The 24,179-nt window shown below is 38.8% G+C and overlaps 1 protein-coding gene across 5 annotated transcripts in view; it reads left to right on the forward strand.

Annotated features, from left to right (window-relative positions):
• ADGRG6 (adhesion G protein-coupled receptor G6) overlaps positions 1–24,179 on the forward strand; it is a 154,507-nt gene that overhangs the window by 99,405 nt on the left and 30,923 nt on the right. For all 5 annotated transcript variants that reach the window (XM_040238588.1, XM_040238585.1, XM_040238587.1 and 2 more), the window contains 9 exons: positions 2,045–2,187; positions 6,422–6,533; positions 7,591–7,655; positions 8,244–8,454; positions 9,788–9,959; positions 12,416–12,556; positions 15,716–15,835; positions 18,333–18,378; positions 19,891–19,997. In XM_040238588.1, coding sequence (XP_040094522.1) covers positions 2,045–2,187; positions 6,422–6,533; positions 7,591–7,655; positions 8,244–8,454; positions 9,788–9,959; positions 12,416–12,556; positions 15,716–15,835; positions 18,333–18,378; positions 19,891–19,997 — 1,117 coding nt within the window. The remainder of the gene's footprint in view (positions 1–2,044; positions 2,188–6,421; positions 6,534–7,590; positions 7,656–8,243; positions 8,455–9,787; positions 9,960–12,415; positions 12,557–15,715; positions 15,836–18,332; positions 18,379–19,890; positions 19,998–24,179) is intronic.

Below are 24,179 nucleotides of genomic sequence, written 5' to 3' on the forward strand. Positions count from 1 at the left end.
TTTGCTTCTCTCTACCAGTTACCCCTGACATAGATAAGGCAGGTAACGTCCTGCCCTTTCAACCAGTGACAAATCTAAGACCACATAAATTGCCCAACATCAACCAGCCAATGTGAGAAGCCAAGATTTCTGACTTCATACTCCCATGCTCTGGTCCCATTTACTGTGATTCTTCTATTCCCTGATGATACTAAAATCAGTCATCATGAGTATATGTCCACACCTTAGAAACTCTTGTTGGAAAGACATTTAAATTCGTGGAATCTCAGTTTCCTGTCTGTAATGCCAATGGGTAATTTTATTTAAAAAATATAGGGAGAATGAACTTAGAGTGTATATGGGAAAATCCATACATTTTGTTTTTCTTTGGTATGAGCTTCTGGCATTGCTTTAAAATTTGTTCTTACCATCTCCATCTTCCCTTTCTGCTCTCTGTTGCTTTTATGCTCATGGATGAACCTTTGTGATCTCTCATAGGTTTTCTCAAAGTTACAATCTACTAGTCTTACACACACTCTTTTTTTCCCCAACCTTTTCTTTCAATTGAACTGTAACACCTAACACAAACCCTAGCTTTAGATAATGCTATCATAATCTATTGCCTAGACAGACAGGAAACCAGAGCCCCAGAGACTGATTTATTCAATTAAAGAATGACTGATAGTAACAACAGATAGAACTGGATTTTGCAGAACCGTAAAATAGTTTCAGTTTCCAGGATGAGAGAGGGAAACAACACAGATAAGACATGTGAAAATGCATGGTCATTCTTGAATTGCTGAATTTGGGTCAGTACCATCCAAAACGTACTGTTTTCTCAATATTCAAGGAAAGTGAAAGTTCACATTGCCAACTCTTAAGTTCTCAGTTACTGGAGTGGTGAAGTTTAGCATCCAATAATAATTTAATCAAGGGATACTTTTTTTTTAATAGGTCATTTAAAAATTATTATAACAGTTCAACATTATATTCACATCTGTGTTTTTCTCATCCTAAAATATGACTCCTATATGAACAGTAAGCAGTAAGTGATTTTAAAGATAAATAGCTCTTCAGAGTAAACTATGAGAATTGTGAAGTACAGATATTTAGGGGAAAAATAGGGCTATTTAAAAATTTCACCTAATGTTGAATATTAAAAATTTCAGTTATTTTTCTTCTTTTTAGCATCACAAATATGTTACTACTTTATTTCATTTATGTTGATACCCATAGTATTTCATAAATCAAATACGCCACTGCCTCTCCTCTGAGGACTTCATAGTTATTTCAGAAACAATGCTACTGGGTTCACTTTGGCATCTTTTGCTTTCCCTTTTGACTGTGTGTGTGATTGCAAGTGAACAGGAAATTATATTACTTTAAATTGTAGAACCAGAGTTTTGGTGGGTGTTTTAGGATATATGTCTCTGCTTCCCATAGAGATACTTTCTTTTTAAAGACAAGCCAGTTCAGGCAACATATAAACTTCTTCAGTAACATGCCAGCCAATTACTGAGTGAATTTCAAGTACTTATTTTGTAACTTTTCAGTGTACAGAGTACTATTAAATGCTTCATGGAGATATAAAAGCATTTTATCACAATTCTGGAGAAACTTGCAACATATTAGTAAATAATAATAGTAATTTAAAAGTTAATTGTTTAATCAGATTAGTTAAAATTCTAATTTTTCTTAAAAAACTTTGTTTTTGACTTTAAAGAAACAGTATAGAATTAACCACAAATATGATTCTTTCTTGCATGTATGCTATAAAATATTAAAGTATTTATTAAAAGAAATGGGGTAATAAGATAGATAATACATGCAGTATTCTATAAAATGTTCATATTGAGATTTTTTAAGGTTATAAGTTTTAAACACTTTTTTAGCATTACAATTTGTACAGGGACAGAAGTCTTTGAATGCTTTGATGTATTTCTTAAATCTCAACACTTCACAGTTACCCTCTTGCTACCATATGCAAATGTTCTGTTTTTCCACCAAAAAATGATCTGACTGGTCAGCAACGGCAACAACAATTCTATCTGAATTGTTTTCCTAGGTTGGTGATTTTGGCCCTTTTGGTTTATAATGCTACCAACAATCCCACTTTAGAAGGAAGAACCATTCAGCAGAAGCTTTTAAGAAATAATGAGTCCCTGGATGAGGGCTTGAGGCTACATACAGTGAATGTGAGACAACTGGGTAAGTGCCTTTAATTGTTTTATTATATGTATTTATGTGACTATAGAACAGGTTAAGTTGAAACAAAATCAACAAAAATATTCTTCCTTTGTGTGTTTACTTATTTAAAGCTATTTTTCTGATGATAAAGTTCATCTTGTTGATGACATTTTTAACAAATGCGTGACAAGGTTAGCATAAAAGATAGCACCTTGATACCACCTATGAATCCAAGGGAATGAAAGAGGCAGATGGAAGTTGATACCCTATTTTAGGAACCTGTTGTGAAAATACTAAGAATATGAGCAAAATGCCATGATAACCTTGACCAGAGTTGGCTTCGACTTTAGGAATAAAGAGAGTGTGTGTATGTGCATATGGGATCTCCAATAAAGTAAATCTTATAAAAGACAATTTCTTGCTATAAAACATCCTCTTCTCTTATGTTCTCTGTCTCTGTTCATGATACACCATCTATGCAGGAATAGACCAAAAATCTGGGAGTTATCCCAAACCCAGATTGCTTTTATCACACGAGTGTATGTTCCTCGATTCTTTGTCTCGTCACAACAAAGATTTGGAGTGATGGACATTAAAGCCCCCTTGGCGTGTCACAGCTCTCAGGTCTTGGATAGACCGTGTTATAGCTCTCAGGTCTCCAATGGACCGTGTTATAGCTCTTAGACAAATCAGTGTTACAGCTCAGTGTTATGGCTCTATTTTATTTAGAAGATAGCAGGAAAATCCATCTTTCAGGTGTGAGGGCATGTTGATCTAAAGACACGAGGAGAAGAGCCCCCAAGCGCTCTGGGCGGGAGAGAGAGAGAGCTGGCTCTGGCTCCTCTATTTATATGTTTATCTCTCCCTGGGCCTGTCCTGTGTAAATTGGGCCAGCCAGGAGTGTTGTTTGTTTTACCTGAGGTCCTCACTCCGATCCTCGGACCTTCTTTTGTTTCATTTTCGCAGGCTTTTCCCTTTCTTGTCTGTAGCCACCGCCATTTTGGACTCCTTTTCCCTGTTCTACCTACCTAACAGTTTCTTACCTGGACGCCACTCACATCCTAACCTCCAGCCATAGGCGTGGTGCCGCCAGCACTTCCCCAGACGTGCTGTGCTCTTTTCTTTCTTTGCCCACATTTCTTTCCTCCCCTCTCACTGCTCACCTGATGATCACCTACATGGTATGAAGGATAGCCCAAAGTCGCCTCTTCTGTGAAACCTTTTCTAACATCGTTATGAACAAATAGCTATCACTGCCTGGGAGCCTCCACTTCGTGCTGTCCACAGACCTAAAGTACCATCCATATAGAAAACTTGAATTTGACTGGACTTGTTTGTGTTCTCATATATATTTCCTTTAACCAGAAATTTCCTCTGGCTTGAGAATACATCTTATTTTTCTCTTAACACTCTCACTTCCCACCTCCTTCCCAGCAACCAGCACATTCCTGAACATTTAAATGCGTGAATAAATAAATGAATGCCCCTTGATGGGCATCTTTGAGAAAAGTAAATGGATCAAAAACATGGATAACAAAAAGTAAAGTAGTTGTTCTAATGTTATGATGACAGCTAATTAGGTGAATTAGTAGAGCTCAAAAGAAAGGGAAACTTTGACACATTTCCTTAGACACACACTTAGGAAGTTGAAGTGAGTGAAGCAGATATTCCTCAGCCTCTAAAAGCATGATTATGACTGCAGCCAGAATCGCAGTGCAACAAGGAAGCAGGCATCCTTGCTTCTCCGAGGAAACCCTCATCTCTAATGTGTCAGCATACACAGTCTCCATGGGGTCTGCATCTGTAGTTCAACTAACCTTGGATTGAAAATATTTGGGAGGAAAAATTCAGACAGTTCCAGAAAGCAAAACTTGAATTTGCCGTGCCTGGCCAACTGTTTACCTAGCATATACATTATATTTAAAACTATGTACATAGCATTTACACTGTATTTATTATTGTAAGTAATCTAGTGATGATATAAAGTATACAGGAGGATGTACATAGGTTGTTGCAAATGTTACTACATTTTACACGAGGGAAATGAGCTTTCTCAGCTATCAGTATACTGGCAGGGAGAGGAATGTGTTTTCTGGAACCAGTGCCTCAAGGATACAGGAGGATGAGTAGAGTACAAAGGCTCCCCTTTCACACATAGGGGTCTCCACAAAGAAGGAGCTTGATGAATGTAGTTTGTGTGTGACAAAGGAGCCCATGAGGACCAGCCTTATCTCTGTTCCTCAGAGGTTGAGGAATCCCTGAACAGCTCTCTCTGCACACATGGACATGTAATTTACACCACTTAGAGCTTCCCATGGAGAAGGCAATGGCACCCCACTCCAGTACTCTTGCCTGGAAAATCCCATGCACAGGGGAGCCTGGTAGGCTGCAGTCCATGGGGTCACGAACAGTCGGACAGACTGAGCGACTTCACTTTCACTTTTCACTTTCATGCATTGGAGAAGGAAATGGCAACCCACTCCAGTATTCTTGCCTGGAGAATCCCCGGGATGGGGGAGGCTGGTGGGCTGCCGTCTATGGGGTCGCACAGAGTCAGACACGACTGAAGTGACTTAGCAGCAGAGCTTCCCAGGTGGTGCTTGTGGTAAAGAATCTGCCTTCCAGTGCAGGAGGCACAAGTTCGATCCCTGGGTTGGGAAGATCCCCTGGAGGAGGAAACAACCACCCACTCCAGTATTCTTGCCTGGAAAATTCCATGGGCAGAGGAACCTGGCAGGCTACAGTTCGTGGAGCCACAAAGAGTCAGGACTGAGCACAATGCTACTATACCACTTAAATTCCATATTGTATTGTTATTCTGTAGAAAGTGAAGTGAAGTCACTCAGTCGACTCTTTGTGATCTCTTGGACTGTAACCTACCACACTCCTCTGTCCATGGGATTTTCCAGGCAAGAATACTGCAGTGAGTTGCCATTTCCTTCTCCAGAGGATCTTCCTGACCCAGGGATCTAACCCAGGTCTCCCGCATTATAGGCAGATGCTTTACTGTCTGAGCCACCAGGGAAGTCCTTAGGGCTTCCCTGATAGCTCAGTTGGTAGAGAATCTGCCTGCAATGCAGGAGACCCTAGTTCGATTCCTGGGTTGGGAAGATCTGCTGGAGAAGGGATAGGTTACCCACTTCAGTATTGTTGGGCTTCCCTTGTGGCTCAGCTGGTAAAGAATCCACCTGCAATGCAGCAGACCTTGCTTCTATATAAAAATTTCTACCAATTGGGAAAAGAAAAGCTCAGAATATAGATAGGAAAGTTATTTAAATGTTCAACTGGTAACTACTCTACTGGTTTCTGGTAGTCTTTGTGTAACTTGCTATTTTTCAGTACTGAAATATGAGATTTTGTTGTTATTGATATAGTGACTTTATTTTTATATTTTTAAAGTGTAAAGTCTGAGTTATTTATGTCATAGCTCTCACTCAGACAGTTTTTAGACAATAAGTGGGATGATTTGAGGTGAAGGTGTGTGTGCAAGATGTGTGGCCTACAGCTATCTTCTTGCCATCCCCCCAGCAAATTGCCAGATGAAACATGCTTTCAGAGCAACCAGAAGTTGTTTCTATAAAACATGCTGGCAACTCAACAGCAACACTGTTGAGGCACTATTTTATAGGCTTTTTCTTTGAAAAAAATTAAATTACATTTTGAATTTTTCAGGATAGCTTTCATTTTATGTCGGTTTTTTTGGTTTCCCAATAAATCTGTTTTACTAGGGACTTCCCTGGTGGCTCAGTGGTAAAGAATCCACCAGCCATTGCAGAATATTGCAGGAGATGCGGATTCAATCTCTGGGTTGGAAGATCTCCTGAAGGAGGAAATGGCAACCCACTCCAGTATTCTTGCCTGGAGAAGTCCATAGATAGAGGAGCCTGGCAGGCTATACTCCATGGGGTCGCAAAAGAGTTGGACATGACTTAGCAACTAAACAACAACTATTTAATAATTTTATCTACAAATGGACTGATGTTGGAATAATATTGTCTGGTTCATTTTTATACTTGCATAAGTATATGTTTTTATCTGATGATTTTTTAAGATACAATCTTAAATATGAAATGCAGCTCATGTTTATTTTTCATAGCTTCTAAACTTTTATAAATTCTGAACATAAAAACCTGTTGTTTTAGTATTGCATGGAATAAATACCTAATTACCAATATTGTTGTTTTGCTCTCATCTTGCATGTCTAATTTCAAGAAATAGATTAATATTTCTCATGTTGGGTCTTATTTTCACATAGGTGTATGTCACTCTGATGAGGAACCCAAAGGCTATAAATGGCCAAGCATCCAACCTTCTGAATACAGAATGCCCTGTCCAGAGAAACAGGGCTTCTTTGCTTCACGAACATGGTAATACTTTCTTAACTCTTGCCAGCGAACTCCATGTACCTACTTTCCAGAGTTACAGGCGCTGTTCCATAGATCCTATGCAGTGTATATTAATAGGAAAGAAGGACAGGAATCTCTTTGTACGTCAAATCCATGTGAGGTAAAGATGAGGAAGGTAGGTTACCAAGAAAAGCGTTTTTTTTTCTCTTTAAGCAACATGCTAATTTAGCCTTCTTCAAAGAAAGATGGAGCAATTTGAAAACCAGAGGGAAGTTCTAGAGCAAAGTTGGTGAACAGAGCCAGCATATACGTGACATGACATGCTGAGTCTTTCTAAGTCTTTGGAGTGGTCCTCACTGGAGGGGAAAAGAGACATCAAAAAGAAGAAAGACAAGATCCAGGTTAGGGCAGTCTGCTAGTGGAGACTGGCAGGGTGTGGATTTTTCTCTAATTGTTGAATGGAAACCTCAGACAGGTTAACAGAGGATTCACTGAATAAGTCAAATCCTGTTCCTCACCCTCCACCCTACCTTCAGTGAGAATTTTCTTGCAGGGAAATTCAGATACTGAAACTGCCCGTGTAGAAATACTTTGCCCCCTCTGCTGGGTTTGACAAGTGGTGGAGAGGACAGAAAGGGACTTGGCTTTGAATTGTGGTTCTGCCTCTTCCTGCCTGTGACACCTTGGAAAATTCCTTGATTTATCTAAGTCTGTTTCCTCATCTATGAAACATGGATTATAATCTGCTTTACAGAGTTATGTGAAATCAAAATGAGATTTTATCTAGAAAGTTCTTAAAGTGGTGCTTGATCCACGTTAACAACTATGCTTTTAACTTTAGTAACCTGATGGAGCCTACGCTAGGATATAGGCTACTGCTAGTATTTTTTTTCCCCTGATGTTTGTGCCTGATTTTTTTTCCCCAATAAGAACTTTTAATATGAATTTTATGTCCATTGTTATAGTCTTCAAATGAAACTTACCTAGATATCAAGGGAAATTCTAAAGCTTATTATTAAGTACTTTTGTCAGCTATAATGTCATATCTGCGAAACCTTTTACATTTTTTGTTTTATAGTTATAATGACCCTGTCAACACTTCTGTAGCCTACTGGGGGCCTCCCGATATCGCCAATTGCTCAAGTAAGTGAGAAATGTCTTCAGTTCCCCAAGGCAAAATAAGATGACCTCAAGTTTCAGGGTTTTCATCTTCTTTGGAAGATATTCTGTTCTGTGGTATCACGTCCTGATACCACTATGATATAAAAGCTAAGTAAATGATTGTTTGACTCATTTAAAGTAGAAAATACTGTTTTTGCTCATTCTGACTTTCTGTTACATTTATTCTGTAGTAGATTCACAATAGTAAGAAAATTTTGGAGAAGAGACTATGTAAATTAAGATTTTGTGTGTGTGTGTTTTTAAGCAGCAAATACATACTTATTTCGTGATTCTGCAGGCATCTCACTTAGAACTATGTGTGAATATTGGTTCCTGCAAGTTATTCACCTAAGCTGCTTATAAGCACAGTTTGTGTCTCACTAAAGAGAGAAATTAGTTTGTGTGTGTAAAGAAATACTGTTGTCCTGTGAAAATCATGCTAAGGGATACACACAGGGAACCTGATTTGCTGCTTTACCGTGAAGTGAAATGTTATACTATGTTTCAGATTCCTAGAACTGCTCAGAATACACTGTAAAACTGTATGTTGTTCTTCTGTCATATTTTTAGGGGAAGCAAATGAAGTTGCCAATCAGATTTTAAATTTAACCAGTGATGGGCAGACATTAAGCTCAGCCAATATCACCAGCATCGTAGAACAGGTCAAAAGGATTGTAAATAAAGAAGAAAACATTGATATAACGCTTGGCTCAACCTTAATGAATATATTTTCTAATATTTTAACCAGCCCAGACAGCGATTTGCTTGAGTCATCTTCTGAGTAAGTCTATTTGTTTTTCTTCCAAAGAGTAATGTTTATTGGATACAGGTGTTGTTATGTAGTTTCTCAAAGATCTGAATGCTCAGTGCCCAGCTTTCATAATTTAAATCTCTAGAAGATCCACTGATATTTTCCAAGATCATTCATAAAATGTACTTCAAAATTCTGTTTGTTTGTTTGGGTTTTTTTTTGAGAAAATAATTTACAAATTGATTAGGATTGCCCACCTGGCTAGGTAATGTAAATAGTCCCAGAAAGACATTATTGGTATTTCCTTTTTTCATCTGAAAAATGTTAACTGGTGTAAATTCAAAAGATAAATTGTGTATATTTATATATTTAGAATATATTATATATATATATAAATTTATGACACTACTTTTTGCTTACAAAGGAGATACTTAGCAAACATTCAGCTTACATCTTTTAGGTATAATGTGGTCATTGTTGTCTACTATTCCATGGACTGTGACACAAAACAGCCACTACTCTGTGACTGTTATATTTCTGAAATGAAAATGCCTAGAGAAGGGTGAAATATACCTATTTTTACATAATTCAATTTATATCCAATTATTTCATTTAATCTGTTAGTATTAAGATATTTGAGCTTCCCAGATGGCTCAGTGGTAAAGAATCTGCCTGCCAGTGAAAGAGATATAGGGGACACAGGTTCAATCCCTGGGTCAGGAAGATTCCCTGAAGGAGGGAATGGCAACCCACTTCAGTATTCTTGCCTGGAAAATTGCATGGACAGAGGAGCCTGGTCGGCTGCAGTACATGGGGTCACAAAGAGCAGGACATGACTGAGTAGCTGAATATGCACAAATACTGAGATATTTTTCCTATTTTCTTTCAACCTAATTTCTTTGATGAAAATTTTATTTGTTAGAATGCATTCTCTAACTTCCCTTATGCAAAAATAATTACAAACTTTTTTTTACAGGGTCTTGCAATTCAAAAAATACTTTTATCATATTATTTCCTTTGATTCTCACTCAGTATAAAGTAAGAAGAGAATTTTTTGTATGAGGAAAGAAAGGCTAAAATACCTAAAAAACAGAGTATTTGTTTAGGATAACTTTATTGTTGCTTTTCCTTAAAGTATATATTTCTCTTGAAGTTTACCTCTAGAATTCAGTGTTTTAACTGATATTATTGTGATATGAGGCAATTAATTTAATGGGTATTTGTATTAAGGTCAAAACATTTTTTTTTAAGATCAAAAGATTTAAGGATGATTTTATTTGGTTTGTATTTTGTCCTGCAGGAAATCACATGTGTGCAGGTACCTAAAATGTGTTCCTTAACAGTGCTATTGTCATTTCTTTAGAGCTTTGAAAACAATTGATGAATTGGCCTTCAAGATAGACCTACAGAGCACAACACACGTGAATATCACAACTCGGAATCTGGCTCTTGGAGTATCATCTGTGTCCCCAGAGACCAATGAAATTTCAAATTTTAGCATTGGTCTTCCAAGCAATAATGAATCATACTTCCAGGTAATAAGTTAGTGGTTTCTGTAATCAATTAGACAAAAATCTCTGACCTTCTGCTAATTGCTATGGCAAGGAGATCTTGGTTCTAGTGGAAAGTAAGTCTGAAGGCTGACTAAGATTAATAGCAGCAGTAGCCATAAGGCATGTGGACTCAGACAGGAGGTATACTTTCAGCTTACCTTCTCCAGGAGGTGATAGTGGAATTAAATGTTAAACTATGAGTGAGTACCACCCTACTGGGAGTGGGATATGGGATTAGTTTAATCAGAAGAAAGGACTTTCTTGATAGCTCAGTTGGTAAAGAATTCACCTGCAATGCAGGAGACCTCGATTTGATTCCTGGATCGGGAAGATCCCCTGGAGAAGGGATAGGCTACCCACTCCAGTGTTCTTGGGCTTCCCTTGTGGCTCAGCTGGTAAAGAATCCGCCTGTAATGCGGGAGGCCTGGGTTTGATCCCTGGATTGGGAAGATCTCCTGGAGAAGGGAAAGTCTATCCACTCCAGTATTCTGGCCTGGAGAATTCCATGGACTGTATAGTTCATGGGGTTGCAGAGAGTCAGACACGACTGAACAATTTTCACTTTCCTTTAGTCAGAAGAAAGACCTTTTTAAGGACCCAAAGATGGGAAGATGCATGGTGTGTCAGTATTTCTCGAACTATTACATTATAACCACCTAGAGAACTTACCAAAGCAGATTGCTGGGGCTTCCCTGATGGCTCAGTGATAAAGAATCTACCTGCCAATGCAGGAGACACAAGTTTGATCCCTGGTTCGAGAAAATCCCACATGACGCAGAGCAACTAAGTCTGTCTGCCACAACTCTTGAGTCTGTCCTCTAGAACCTGGGAGCCACAACTGCTGAGCCCAGGTGCTGCAACTACTGAAACCACAGTAAGAGAAAGTGGAAAGTGAAAGCTGCTTAGTCGTGTCTGACTCTTTGCCCCACCAGGCTCCTCTGTCCGTGGAATTCTCCAGACAAGAATACTGGAGTGGGTTGCCTTTCCCTTCTCCAGGGGATCTTCCCGAACCACGGATCAAACCTGCGTCTCCTGCATTCAGGCATATTCTTTACCGTCTGAGCTACCAAAGAACCCAAGAGAAGCCACCGCAAAAAGCCCACACACCTCCACTAGAGTGGCCGCTGTTTGCCCCAACTAGAGGAAAGCCTGCGCTGCAATGCAGACCCAGCAGAGCCAAAAATAAATAAATAAAAGTTTCTAGGTCCTATCTCCAGAGATTCTAATTTAGGGCCCTGAGTGGATCTTTCAAGTTTGCACTTTTAACAAGTTCCCAGGTATTTGCCAGTACTGCTGGTGTGAGGATTGTATTTTGAGAAACAGTGGTATAGAAGGCTGCTGCTGCTGCTAAGTCGCTTCAGTCGTGTCCAACTCTGTGCAGCCCCATAGACCGCAGCCCACCAGGCTCCCCCATCCCTGGGATTCTCCAGGCAAGAATACTGGAGTGGATGCGATTTCCTTTTCTAATGCATGAAAGTGAAGTCGCTCAGTAATGTCTGACTCTTAGCGACCCCATGGACTGTAGCCCACCAGGCTTCTCTGTCCATGGGATTTTCCAGGCAAGCATACTGGAGTGGGTTGCCATTTCCTTCTCCAGGTATAGAAGGCTAAGGATGACAGATGAAAATGAGACTGAACAAGAAATTCGGGGCTAGATTAACAGAGATCCTCTCTGACCTGTTCAAGTGACACTTCAGCAAATAATTGTCAAATTCCTCTTATGTACTAGACAGTGTTAGCCACATGGGCAAATGAAATGATTGAAACATCACCCTTGACATGGGAGAACACCTAGGTGGCTGGCATGTCATGCTTCTTAACTGTGGAGATAATACAAGATAGAATATTTAAAAATCTGGATATAAGGAAGAACTTTTTTTCTGCTTTGGACCAGCGGCTCTTTTGGAGTAATTCTGTTTCACATCTTAAGAGTTAAAAAGCAGTCAGCGTCAGTCTCATTTCAGGTCCATTTGCAGGAAAACAGTCTTTGGCGTAATCTGTGGGTTCAGGAAAAATGATACCCAAGAACGCTCATAAAACTTCAGCTGCTTCCTCAGTGAAAAGATACTCATTCTCAGCAATAAAACAAATGAATTCCAGTCTTTTTTTTTTTTTTTCTGGTAGTTATTTTTTCACAGTGTGTTTTGAGAAAAACTCAAAATCTATTAAGTGCAAATCTAATCTTTATTCTTGAAAATGTCAACTGATTTGTAGATTTCTCGGTTTGAGTTAAACTCCACATTTCTTGTTTTGCCACATTTGCAAAACTCGAATAAGATGCAGGCCTTTGTAAGGGACTCATACTTAGGGCAGAGACTGTGGTGGAGGTAAAGAGGAGACGAAGCTGAGTTTTGATGACGGCAGTTACTGTCCTAGGGAGTAAAGTTATCATTGCAATTTAAATATAATTACTCAACTGGTGTCTGTGTGTGTGACAGATGGATTTTAAAAGTGGACAAATGGATCCTTTGGCTTCTGTCATTTTGCCTCCGAACTTACTTGAGAACCTAAGTGAAGAGGATTCTCTATTAGTTAAAAGAGCACAATTTACTTTCTTCAATAAAACTGGACTTTTCCAGGTAAGTGTTCATTAACTTACTATTTTTCAATCAGAAATAGTTTCCTTGCTTAAAATGAAAGATAAAAGTTCAGGTTTCTAGAAAATATGTCAAAAGGTTTAGAAAAATTAATCTACTGTATTTTAAAAAGTTATTTAACATAACTCTAAATACTTTATTTCTGGTAATTAATATGCTTATTAATAAGATGTGTTCATTTAAGTTTTTTGAATAAATCAGATTAAGACTTGCGTGATGCAATTAGAAATGGAATTTGTGGAGAAGTTATTATTTCTTATTTCTTTTGTTAAGTATTTTATGCTCTCCAGCAATTTAGATCTTCAGAGTTAAAGAAATTGTGTGCCAAAGGAAAGGTTTTTTTCTTGATTCAGCGGGAAGCACTGTTTACATAATGAGCAGCATTCTTGGCTTTAATCAGTTTTCCCATTAGTATTTCAAATGGCCTTTGGCCTTCCCACATCCCCCGAGTAGCATGGTATTGTGCTGAGCACATATTATCATTTTTATTGGCATCATTTCCAAATACTAGAAAGTCCCCTGCCAGCAAACACTGATGACCTCTGGTTACCTTTGAAAGTACAGCTCATTTTGAGCAGTTTCACTGAGCCCTGTCAATAAAAGTTTTATCTGTTATGTTGAGGATACCTGTGTATATTAAACAGTGTGACCTGTGTAAGAGAGAGCTGCAAGTTTCAAAGTCAGTAGAAATGTTTTTCACTGCGCTAGGTATCACATTTAGAAGAATGGCAAAGGAGGCTACGGGGAAGTAAAAAGAGGAACATGGAACTGTTTATAGTCATTAACTCAAAACACTTTAAAATGTTATCAGCAAATGCTTTAAGAACAAGCTATATACAATTTTTGAGTAAATTAAGAATGTAACTACATGCAATTGCTCTGAAGGATTTAATAGCTACAAACACTTAAAAATGCATTTGTCAAAGTTGTTGGAGACATGTAACAATGGCACCTTTTAAAATAATAGGAGAGGACTTCCCTGGTAGTTCAGTGGTTAAGATGGCATGCTTCCAATGCAGGGAGCCTGGGTTCAATCCCTGATCAGGGAACTAAGATCCCACATACTTCCAGGTGTACCTGCAAAGCCCCAGCAAATAATAATAATACAAAAAAATGCAGTAGGTTTTGGATGATGTGAATAGTGGGAGAAGAGGTCATTGAGAGGAGAGGTGGGCACTGGAGGAAGTCCTAGCGTTATAAGATCAGTCACTGTTTCATTTTGAGTCTCATCTTCTCATGTGATCACTTCCTTCTCCTTTGACATCTCCCAATCCTCGACATTGTTAGAAAACATATATTTGGTTTTTAAAGTAAATTTATAGAAGACTGAAAAACATGGAAGGTTCTAATGGTACTCCCCTCAAAAAGGGGACAGAATAAGAGTATTTTTTTTAATTAATTAATTTTTATTGCAGTATAGTTGCTTTACAATGTTGTATTAACCTCTGAAAAGTGAAAGTGTTAGTCACTCAGTCTTATCTGACTCTTTGTGACCCCATGGACTGTACCCCACCAGGCTCCTTTCTGTACATGGAATTCTCCAGGCAAGAATACTGGAGTGGGTAGCCATTCCCTTCTCCAAGGGATCTTCCCCACCCAAGGATTGAACCCAGGTCTCCTGCATTGCAGGCAGATTCTTTACTGTCTAAGTGACCAGGGAAGCCTTACTGCTCAGCAAAATGAATCAGCTGTATATGTATGTATATCCCCTCTCTTTTGGATTCCCCTCTCATTTAGGACAGTACAGTGTATCAAGTAGAGTTCTCTGAGTTACACAGTACATTCCCATCAGTTGTCTATTTTATACGTAGTATCAATAGTGTATATGTGTCAGTCTCAATCTCTTTAATTTCTCCCACCTCTCCTCTTTACCGGAAAGGCTGGATATCTCCAAACCGTAGCCCCTTTATTGAGAGAGAGAACACACAAACCTAATAAAAAGCTATACTCTGGGTGCTGAGAACTAGGTAGCATTGAAGGAATCCTATAGTTATTCCAAAAGGGCTGATTTACAAGTTGTAATAGAGAAATTGAGGAGGTTCAACAAGAAATACAAAGGAAAAGAGAAAGTGATGATAACCTATTGTTCCCAGGCATTTTGCAGCACAGATTCATTAATTTGATTTCCTGACAACCTTAACTTTGAAGTGGTAGCTACAGACGCCATCAAGTGTACAATTGGAGATGGTAGAAGTTTTGGTGGAGTTTTAATCCAGTAGAATTACATTTAGGTTTACTTTAGCAAACATTCAGACTTCCCTGGTGGCTCAGCTGGTACAGAATCTGCCTGCAGTGCAGGACACCTGGGTTCTATCCCTGTATTGGAAAGATCCCCTGGAGAAGGGAAAGGCTACCCACTCCAGTATTCTGGCCTGGAGTATTCCATGGACACTGTAGTCCATGGGGTCGCAAAGAGCCAAACAACTGAGCGACTTTCATTTCACTTCACTTTAGTAAACACTCAGGTTTCCTTAGAAGCTCAGACAGTAAAGAATCTGCCTGCAATACAGGAGACCTGGGTTCCATCCCTGGGTGGAGAAAATCCCCTGGAGAAGGGAATGGCAACCCATCTAGCATTCTTGCCTGGAGAATTCCATAGACAGAGGAATTTGGTAGACTACAGTCCATGGGATCGCAGAGTCAGACACGACTGAGCGACTTTAGCTTCACTCACTTCACTTCTAGTAAACACTCAGACTGTTGTCATGAACCTGAAAGATGAATTGATTTTTATTTTTCACACCATATTTCCTTGTTATTTCTTTAGAGGAAAACAACTTCATCTATTTTTTATGGTAGGGAAATGATCTAACTGTCTTGCAGCTTTTTATGAGTGTATATTATTTGTGAGTTTGCATTGTTTCAGATGTTAACTGGCTGACATCAGTCACAGCAATCAAGAACGAAGTTTTATGAACATTATCTTAAAGCACTGGCTCTAAGGTTCCTTCAATGTATTTATTATAATAAGGGAAATAGCAGAGGTCTTTAAGGAAAGCTAGCAGTTTGATCTTATAAACAGGATGTTCTATAACTGAAGATCTTAAGTGTAAGAAGTGCTGACAGATTGCTTACTTTGGAGCACCAAAATAAAATAAAAGGGTGTACTTCTGACTAATACACATTTTTTTTCTTTAAAAGGATGTAGGAACCAAGAAAGGCACCTTAGTAAGCTATGTGATGGCGTGCAGTATTGGAAACATTACTATCCAGGATCTGAAGGATCCTGTTCAGATAAAGATCAAACACACAAGAACTCAGGTAAAGAAAAGCTGCAAACAGCCATGGGACAGAGTCTGACTGTTTCATAGAACTCTGAGGCATGTTTTAAAACATGGTTAGAAGTAACTTGTACCTTGTGGGGGGCTGTTTTCCACAAAGGGGAAACCAGCTAGTCTGGTAGTCCTGTAATGTCACAGATGGTGGCCATAGGATGAGGGAGTCTTATCTAGGAATCAGTCATCTGAAGAGGAATAAGAGTGAAGGAAAGAGCCTTCAAACGACATATGATTTGATGCTTTCAAACTCTGGTACTGGAGAAGCCTCTTTAAGAGTCCCTTGGACAGCAAGGAGATCAAACCAGTCAGTCTTAAAGGAAATCAACCCTGATTATTCATCAAAAGGACTGATGCTAAAGCTCTAATACTTTGGCCACCTGATGTGGAGAGCCAACTTGTTGGAAAAGATCCTGATGCTGGGAAAGATTGAGGGCAGGAAGAGAAGGGGCTGACAGAGGATGAGATGGTTGAATGCATCATCAACTCAATGGCCATGAATTTGAGCAAGCTCTGGGAGATAGTGAAGGACAGGGAAGCCTGGTGTGCTGCAGTCCATGGGGTCGCAAAGAGTCAGACATGACTTAGCCACTGAACAACGACAACAAATAATTATTGGATTGGCCATAAAGTTCATTCATATTTTTGTGCCTCTTACAAAAACCGAACAAACTTTTTGGCCAACCCAGTACTTCAGCTAAATTAGATTTAGACACAGTGCACGATTGTGTCATTAAAGGTTTTTGTTGTCTTTTTAAAGTCAAGTGAAAGTTAAAGTCGCTTAGTTGTATCCGACTCTTAGCAAGTATAGCCTACCAGGCTCCTTTGTCCATAGAGTTCTCCAGGCAAGAATACTGGAGTGCCTATCCCTTCTCCAGGGGATCTTCCTGACCCAGAATCAAACCAGGGTCTCCTGCATGGCAGGTGGATTCTTTACCAGCTGAGCTACCAGGGAACCTCTTTTAAAGTCAAAGATAACTGAAGCTGGGAAAGCAGAAGGGAAATGGGAGAAACAGGAGAGAGTTGACTTATTTTTTGAGAGGTTAGTGCTTGTCTAAAATCTTGGCAAATGTTGCTTTTTTTTTTTTTCTGCTTCATCTGTTTATTTTACAAAATTATGTGGGGGTTCTTATTGTCCTCAGTGGCCTAACCACAGTGTTCCCCTGTTTTATAGAGGCTCCCAGTCACGGTTCGACTGTTAGGCAGGCAGGAAGGCAGGCGGGAAGTGACCCAGCTGATAAGGAGTAGGGCTTGGAATTAAAGTCTACTAAGAATTCGCCTTGTTTTGTCATGGAACCCTCTGAGACTTCCCTATTCTACCCTTTGGGCTCCTTTGTTTCAGCTCCTTCATCCATAAAGATTTTTTTTTTATTGTGGTAGAATATGTTGTTGTTCCATAGCTAAGTCGTGTTCTACTCTTTGCAGCCCCATGGACTGCAGCATGCCAGGCTTCCCTGTCCATCACTATCTCCCAGAGCTTGCTCAAACTCACATCCATTGAGTCAATGGTGCCATCCAACCATCTCATCCTCTGTTGCCCCCTTCTCCTCCTGCCCTCTATTTTTCCCAATATCAGGGTCCTTTCCAGTGAGTTGGCTCTTGGCATCAGGTGGCCAAAGTATTGGTAGAATATACATAACATAAAAGTTACTATTCTAACCATTACTAAGTGTGCAGTTCTGTGGGTACATTCACACTGCTCTGCAACCATCACTATATCCATCTCCAGAACTTCTTCATTTTCCCCAACTGAAACTATGTCCCCATGAAACACCTCCCATCCCTCCTCTCTCAGTCCTTGGAAACTGCCTTTCTATTCTCTCTCCATGAAACTGACTACTTTGATATCTCATATGAGTGGAATCATACAGTATTTGTCCTTTTGTGATTGGCTTATTTCACTTGGTATTTTCGAGTTCTATGCATATGATACCATGTGTCATAATTTCTTTCATTTTTAAGTCTGAATGATATCCCATTGCATACATTCACACATACAGACACACACACATTTTGCTTATCTTCATAACAGGTACTTTTGCTGCTTCCATCTTTTGGCCATTGTGAATAATGCTGCTCTGAGCATGGTTGTATAAATATCTGTTTGAGTCCCTGCTTGTGATTCTTTGGGGCATATACCTAGCAATAAAAGAGAATTTTGAAGATGAAGTGAAATTTTAGTGTAAAGAGCTTTGCTAAATGCTTAGAATTGCACTTTACGATGAGACATAATTAGTAACCTTCAGATAAATGAATAAGGTGATGATTCCTCTGGAGCTATAGTTGATTTCCATTTGAAGTCTGTGAGAGCTAACCCCTTAAACTGCCTGCTGTTCTTGGATTGTAGTGCTGTGACTAACGGTGATCTATTCCTTTGTGAAAAGCTTAGCATTTTTACTCATTTCCCATGTTCAAATTGTATGATTTTTTTTTTTCATTTATTTTAAACACAGTTTCACATGTTTATTCTTATGTTAATATAGGCAGTGGCTCATCCCATCTGTGCCTTCTGGGATTTGAACAAAAATGGTAAGTTTTAAAATACTGGCTGTCTTAATAACAACTGAATTTTAAACCTTGTTAGACACCTCCATTTCCCTTCATTCCATCTCAGATCAGAGCGAGTCACAATGTAAGTGTGATGGCAACTGAGCTGCAAAATTTAGTTTAGGTAGCTTGGGAAGAGAATTCTTATTTCGGTAATTTTTTATTCATTGCAAGAAGAAATAGGCTTACTTTAAGAAAAAAACTACCTCTAATTTCAGTAATTTATAAGCTATAGCATACATTTTATTGCCCCTTTTAGATGAATGTCAGTATACATTTGATCACACTTCTTCTAGGACACTTCTGAGATTATTTGATGTGCACGAGGCATGCAATTTAAAATCTAGTTTCCAGACCATGGATTATGGGGGGTATCATATTAGAGGACTTATAGGAATGGTTATAATGGATATATGTTACTTGAAAGAAATGAAGTGCCTCCAAAATGACATTTTACAGTTGAGAGAGAAAGGCAAAATTAAGGGATAAATCACTAGGTGTAAAGGGTGGTGACGTCTGTGAAGGGAAGGGGAAACCTCGCACCTGGTCGTCTTCCCCTGGGATTCCCTGCTGTTCTCCTGCGGTTCCCCAGTGGGACTGTGGTGGCCCAGTCAAACCAGTGCTGGTGTGGGCTGCTTCTCAGAAATGTAATCTGAGGGTGTCCCAAACCTCCTGACACTCCTTATCCTAGCTGGAAAGTTTTTGTTGTTGTTTGGTTTCTGGTTGCAGTTTGAGAAGATCCTGATTTACTCGCTACATAGTTAAAAATGATATCCCCTTGTAGTCTTAAAACACTTTTCAACTGTATGTGTCGTTCATATTCCATATCATACCAGGAAAGTCATATAAGATGTGGTAAAGGCATTACAGTAAGTTGTTTCTGTGCATGACTGCTGTGTGCTTAATAGCATGTTCCAAGGAAACTGACCTTTGTTCTTATGTCTTCCCAGAAACATAGATTGACTCAAGGGGGTAAAAAATTGTATTGATCTCTAGAGACTTTTTTAGTACATAACATATTTGGAAAGGAATATTCTTTTCATGGAAATTAACTTTGAAATATATTAAATAAATTACACATCAATGCATGCATTAATATATTTATGTTAAATATATATTTATATAAAATATGATCTACTAAATAAATATGTCTTATAGATATACTCAAGATACATACATTAAATAAGTAAAATATATATTCAAATATTTTGAATTTTAAAAATTGACGTTTTTGCAATCTCCCTGAGGAGGCACTTCCATAGGACACTGTTGAAAACAGCCAACTAATCTCTATCTGCCCACCTTGCAATAACATCCTATGATTCCAGGAATCGAAATTATTTTAAGTATTGGCAGTTTTCAAGACAGTATCTGTTTTGCAGATAAACAGCAAGGCAAAAGAGACTGAGGCATAGTTCCCCAAGGGAGAGCTCATCCATTCTGGGAAAGGAACTGGTCTGCTGTCGTTTTCACACTGTTGACTTCTTCCCACAGAAGGTTCTGGATTTTGGAACACTTCAGGATGTGACGCACACAAAGATTCAGATGCCAACGAGACAGTCTGCCTGTGTAACCACCTCACCCACTTTGGGGTTCTGATGGTAGGGGAGGAATGTCTAAACTTATTTTGAAATGATATAATTGTGGAAGGCGTATTTCTTTTTGTGAGTCAGCCTTTATGGATGATGTGTTTGGGAAATTTTTTTCCTAATAATTTTCATCTATAGCCTGAAATCTTGATTCTTAAATAAGAATCTACCTGGCAGAGATCATATATTTAAAATGTGCAAGGTAAGTATAGAAAAGAACACTGTTCCCCCACCCCTCCCCCAATCTCGTGCATTGACAATAATCACAAATAACCTCAGAAACAAGAAAATCACCATGAAACCCTCAAATTAACAGAGAAAGTTAGGGAGATGGGGAGAGAGAGGGAGGGAGGGAGAGAGAGAGAGAGAAAAGTTAAAGAGAGAGAAAATGTTGGGTTTTACTAGCATGGAAGTGAACTGTGAAAAGTTTCATCAAAAATTGTCTTATAGTATATTATCACTCGTATATTTGAATGGAACTTTGTACCAGGTACTGGCGATCCAGTTGTGACCCCAAATGACTGCAGCCCTATTTAGAGATCACGCCTGTTAGCACAGACTAGTAACTAGGGTTGTGTGGAGGCTTGCCAGAGAAATGATGGGTGTGATATTTCTCTCACAACTAGACCTTCCTTTCTTTCCTCCCTTTCTTCCTGCCTTCTTTCCCCTGGCCCTGGTTTTATCTCATTAGCCAGCCTGTCCAACAGTTCTAAGCAGAAATTAGATCGCATCAGTATGTTTTCTCAGCCCATCAAATTTTTAAGAGTCAATTTTCGAGAGTCATACAAGCAGGAACTTGTATGACTTCATCCACAGACTTACGCCTTCCTTTTATAATCTGGTATGCTAGTGATTGTGTAAACATCTTTCTGGTATGAAACATACCCTCCACATCCAAACAGAGCCACTGTTTCTGTATAGTTTCCATAAAGGGAACAAACCACATTTGTTTTTTAATTGAAGATGGGAGTAATGAGTGCTAAGGCAGTAAAGCTTTTCAAATTTGAATCACAGACGTCGGGTTATGTGTATCCCGTCTGTCCCTTGAATCTTACACCCACTTCCAATGGGATTGCGAGGAAGCAGTGACTGGCTCATGAATCTGCTGGGCCTGTGGACTGATAAAGGGCCGTTGTTATGAGGCAGCCCTGCCTGTGTGATTTTCCTGACAATCCAGTACTTAAAGCTCTGAAGGATAGGCCCATGTCATTTAAAAAGACTGACGATCATAGAAAATAACTGTTTAACTTTCCTCAAATATTAATGTCTTTATTTACTGACAGACCATGAAAATGAACAATTAAACTATAGCATGTCTTCCCTAAATAATTTTTTAAAATCCTGTTTTCTTCCGTATTTGTTTTTTTGAAAAGTGACAGCCTCTTTCTTTCATGAAATGCTGATTTTGCATCATTAATCATTTAGGTATACAAGCTTTAGCTTAATTTGTTGAAGTATTTAACTGTGTGTGTGTTTGAGCAGGATTGTGTGTGTTGTAAATCAATATTAGATAAATAGATAGCAATAACACTATTCACTGTTCAGAGATGATTTATGAGTAACCGAAGTTTGGCTTCCTGTTACTTTTTCTCAAGTATTGTTTACATTTTGTTATGAATTTTTAATTATATATTACTTTTTCTGTTGTCTTTTGATGAAATAATTAGTTTTACAGGTATAAGGGTATGTGCATTTTTCACTGCTCTCTTTCCATTTTCCATTGTGGCTGCTTTTATAGGATTATAAAGTTCTGGAAGAAAAACTTTCCAGAATTTATCTTTTCTGGTCATATGCCCATATCCTTTCAGCGTTTCCAGGCCACCAAGGCATTGTTAAGAGTCTTTCTTGGTGTACAGACTCTATTCACTTCTGTAAGGTATTCCTTGAGTCTGCTTTGCCCCATGACACAGTCACCATATGAGAAATTTAAAAACATATCCCCCCCCCCAAAATGCCCCAGATTCATAATTATATCTCCTAATCTACAAACATATGAAAATTTTCACATCCTCTGTTACATGTATTTGTGTATTTGTAGTAAAACCGATTTTCATCTTTTTTGACATTAGTATGTTTTCATGTTGGCTAGTTCAGAGGAACAAATATTTTCATATTCTTCATTCTTTAAAAGTACAAAACAGCATGAGAATTGTGTTTAAATGTGTAACCATGAAGAGCATTATTTTATTCAATTTACATTTTAAACTGTGGCTCTAATCATGACTTGCAAGTCAACCACAACATCTAACGGAGAGCCGTACATTTTTCAAGAGGTAATAATGAGTCCTTTGGAGGTTCTCAAGATATTTCTCTGCTCCATCAAGTCCTGGAGTAACCAGAATTGTGATCAGGGTAACCTACCAGTGAATCAAGTGGCCTGACTCAAACCCACCCCATGTGCCAGGGGAATCTCAGGTCCTCCCAGTGGTTTGAGGGATTCCTGGGAGAAGGGGGTAGGGATGGATGGTCCTCTCTGACCCTGAGTCCCTGTGTCTGCTGAATTCCATCACTTTGTGCATTTCTTGCTATCACACAGGTACTGTTACCTGCTCCTCACTGTGTCAACCGAACCTGGAATTAAGTCCCACTCGTGGTTTCACGTAAATATACACTCATACAAAATGACTTCCTGGAGGTTTTTGTATGAATAGCAGATTTTATTGACATTTTGGTGACAACTAAAGAAAACATTACAGAATGAAAAACCTATAAACTTTTTTTTTTTCATAATTTAAGACCTAAAAGTTTAAACCAGATATTCCATGTTCCTTTTCCAAAAAGGCTCCGTTTTCAAACATCTGTATAATGGAGATGCCTTTCTCCTCCATCCAAGGCTTGAGTAGTTGGTCTTAACTCAAGGTTTATCCCTAGTCCAATTCTCCATTTAAGGAAGAAAAGAAAGATTTTCCTATCATGCCTGAATTTTGCAAGGCTGCCTCCTTCTGCACAGTGAAATTAAGGCTGTGTATTCACATGAAAAATGTTTACTTCTTTTTAATCACAACAATCTCTAATACTTAAAAAAAAATTTATTTTCTGCTGTGCTGGGTCTTCATTGCTGTTGGCAGACTTCTCACTTTGGTGGCTTCTCTGTTGCAGAGCATTGGCTCTAGAGCGCAGGCTTAGTAGTTGTGGTGCACAGGCTTTAGTTCCCTTCTGCATGTGGAATTTTCCCGGACCAGGGATTGAACCTGTGTCCTCTGCATTGGCAGGCAGATTCTTATTTGCTGCACCACCAGGGAAGTCCAACCCCTAACACTTTTAAGTAACAACTTTTCAAGTGTATAAAAATGAAAAAACTATGACACCCCCTCTGCCAAAAAAAAAAAAAACTCTTGGTGGCTTCTCATTTATGACAACAGAAAAGAAAAGACCATATATGTACCAAACTTTGCAATGACCACAGTAAGAGCCTCAGCACTATTCTTAGAACTGGGCAGCCACATGCCAGCCAGCCTCTGGCTGTCTCGGATGAGTCCCACCCTACCAAGCAAAGAAACCAGGGCCCACCTGAGGGCTTGGACACATGGGCCACAGTGGCCTCCATGTGCTTGGGACCCCAGCTCTGCAAATGGTAGGAAGGGGCTGGTTATTTATAATGCAAGACAATGACCTCCTTTCCAGTTTTTGTTAGGGGAACCAGTGGTTTTGCTCTTAAGTTATACTGATGTGCAAAGAGCTTGGGTAATAGGTAATGATAAAAAACCATGTACAATTCTCTCAATAATGCTTCGTTTTTATTTCATGGAGTGATCCACAAGAGTGCAATAAGTGGAAATTTCAGTACAGGCATACCTCAAGAGATATTTTTGTGGGTTCAGTTCCAGACCACTGCAATAAAGCAAATATCAAGATAAAATGAGTCATACAAATTTTTGGGTTTCCCAGTACATATAAAAGTTATGTTTGTACAATACTGTAGCCTGTGAATGTGCAATGTCATTATCTCTAAAAGGAAAAAAATATATAGATAACTTACTTTAAAATATTTTATTGCTAGAAACTGGTCACCATTGTCTAAGCTTCAGTTTATCAAGTAGTGACATCGAAGATCACTGATCACAGGTCACCATAGCAAATATAATAACAATGAACTGAACAAGTTTTAAATATGATGAGAATTACCAAAGTGCAACACAGAGACCCAAAGTGAGCAAATGTTGGAAAAAGGTCTTAATTCAGAGTTGCCACAAA

This window comes from Oryx dammah, unplaced genomic scaffold (genome assembly GCF_014754425.2).
Source record: "Oryx dammah isolate SB20612 unplaced genomic scaffold, SCBI_Odam_1.1 HiC_scaffold_4, whole genome shotgun sequence".
NCBI lineage: Eukaryota > Metazoa > Chordata > Mammalia > Artiodactyla > Bovidae > Oryx > Oryx dammah.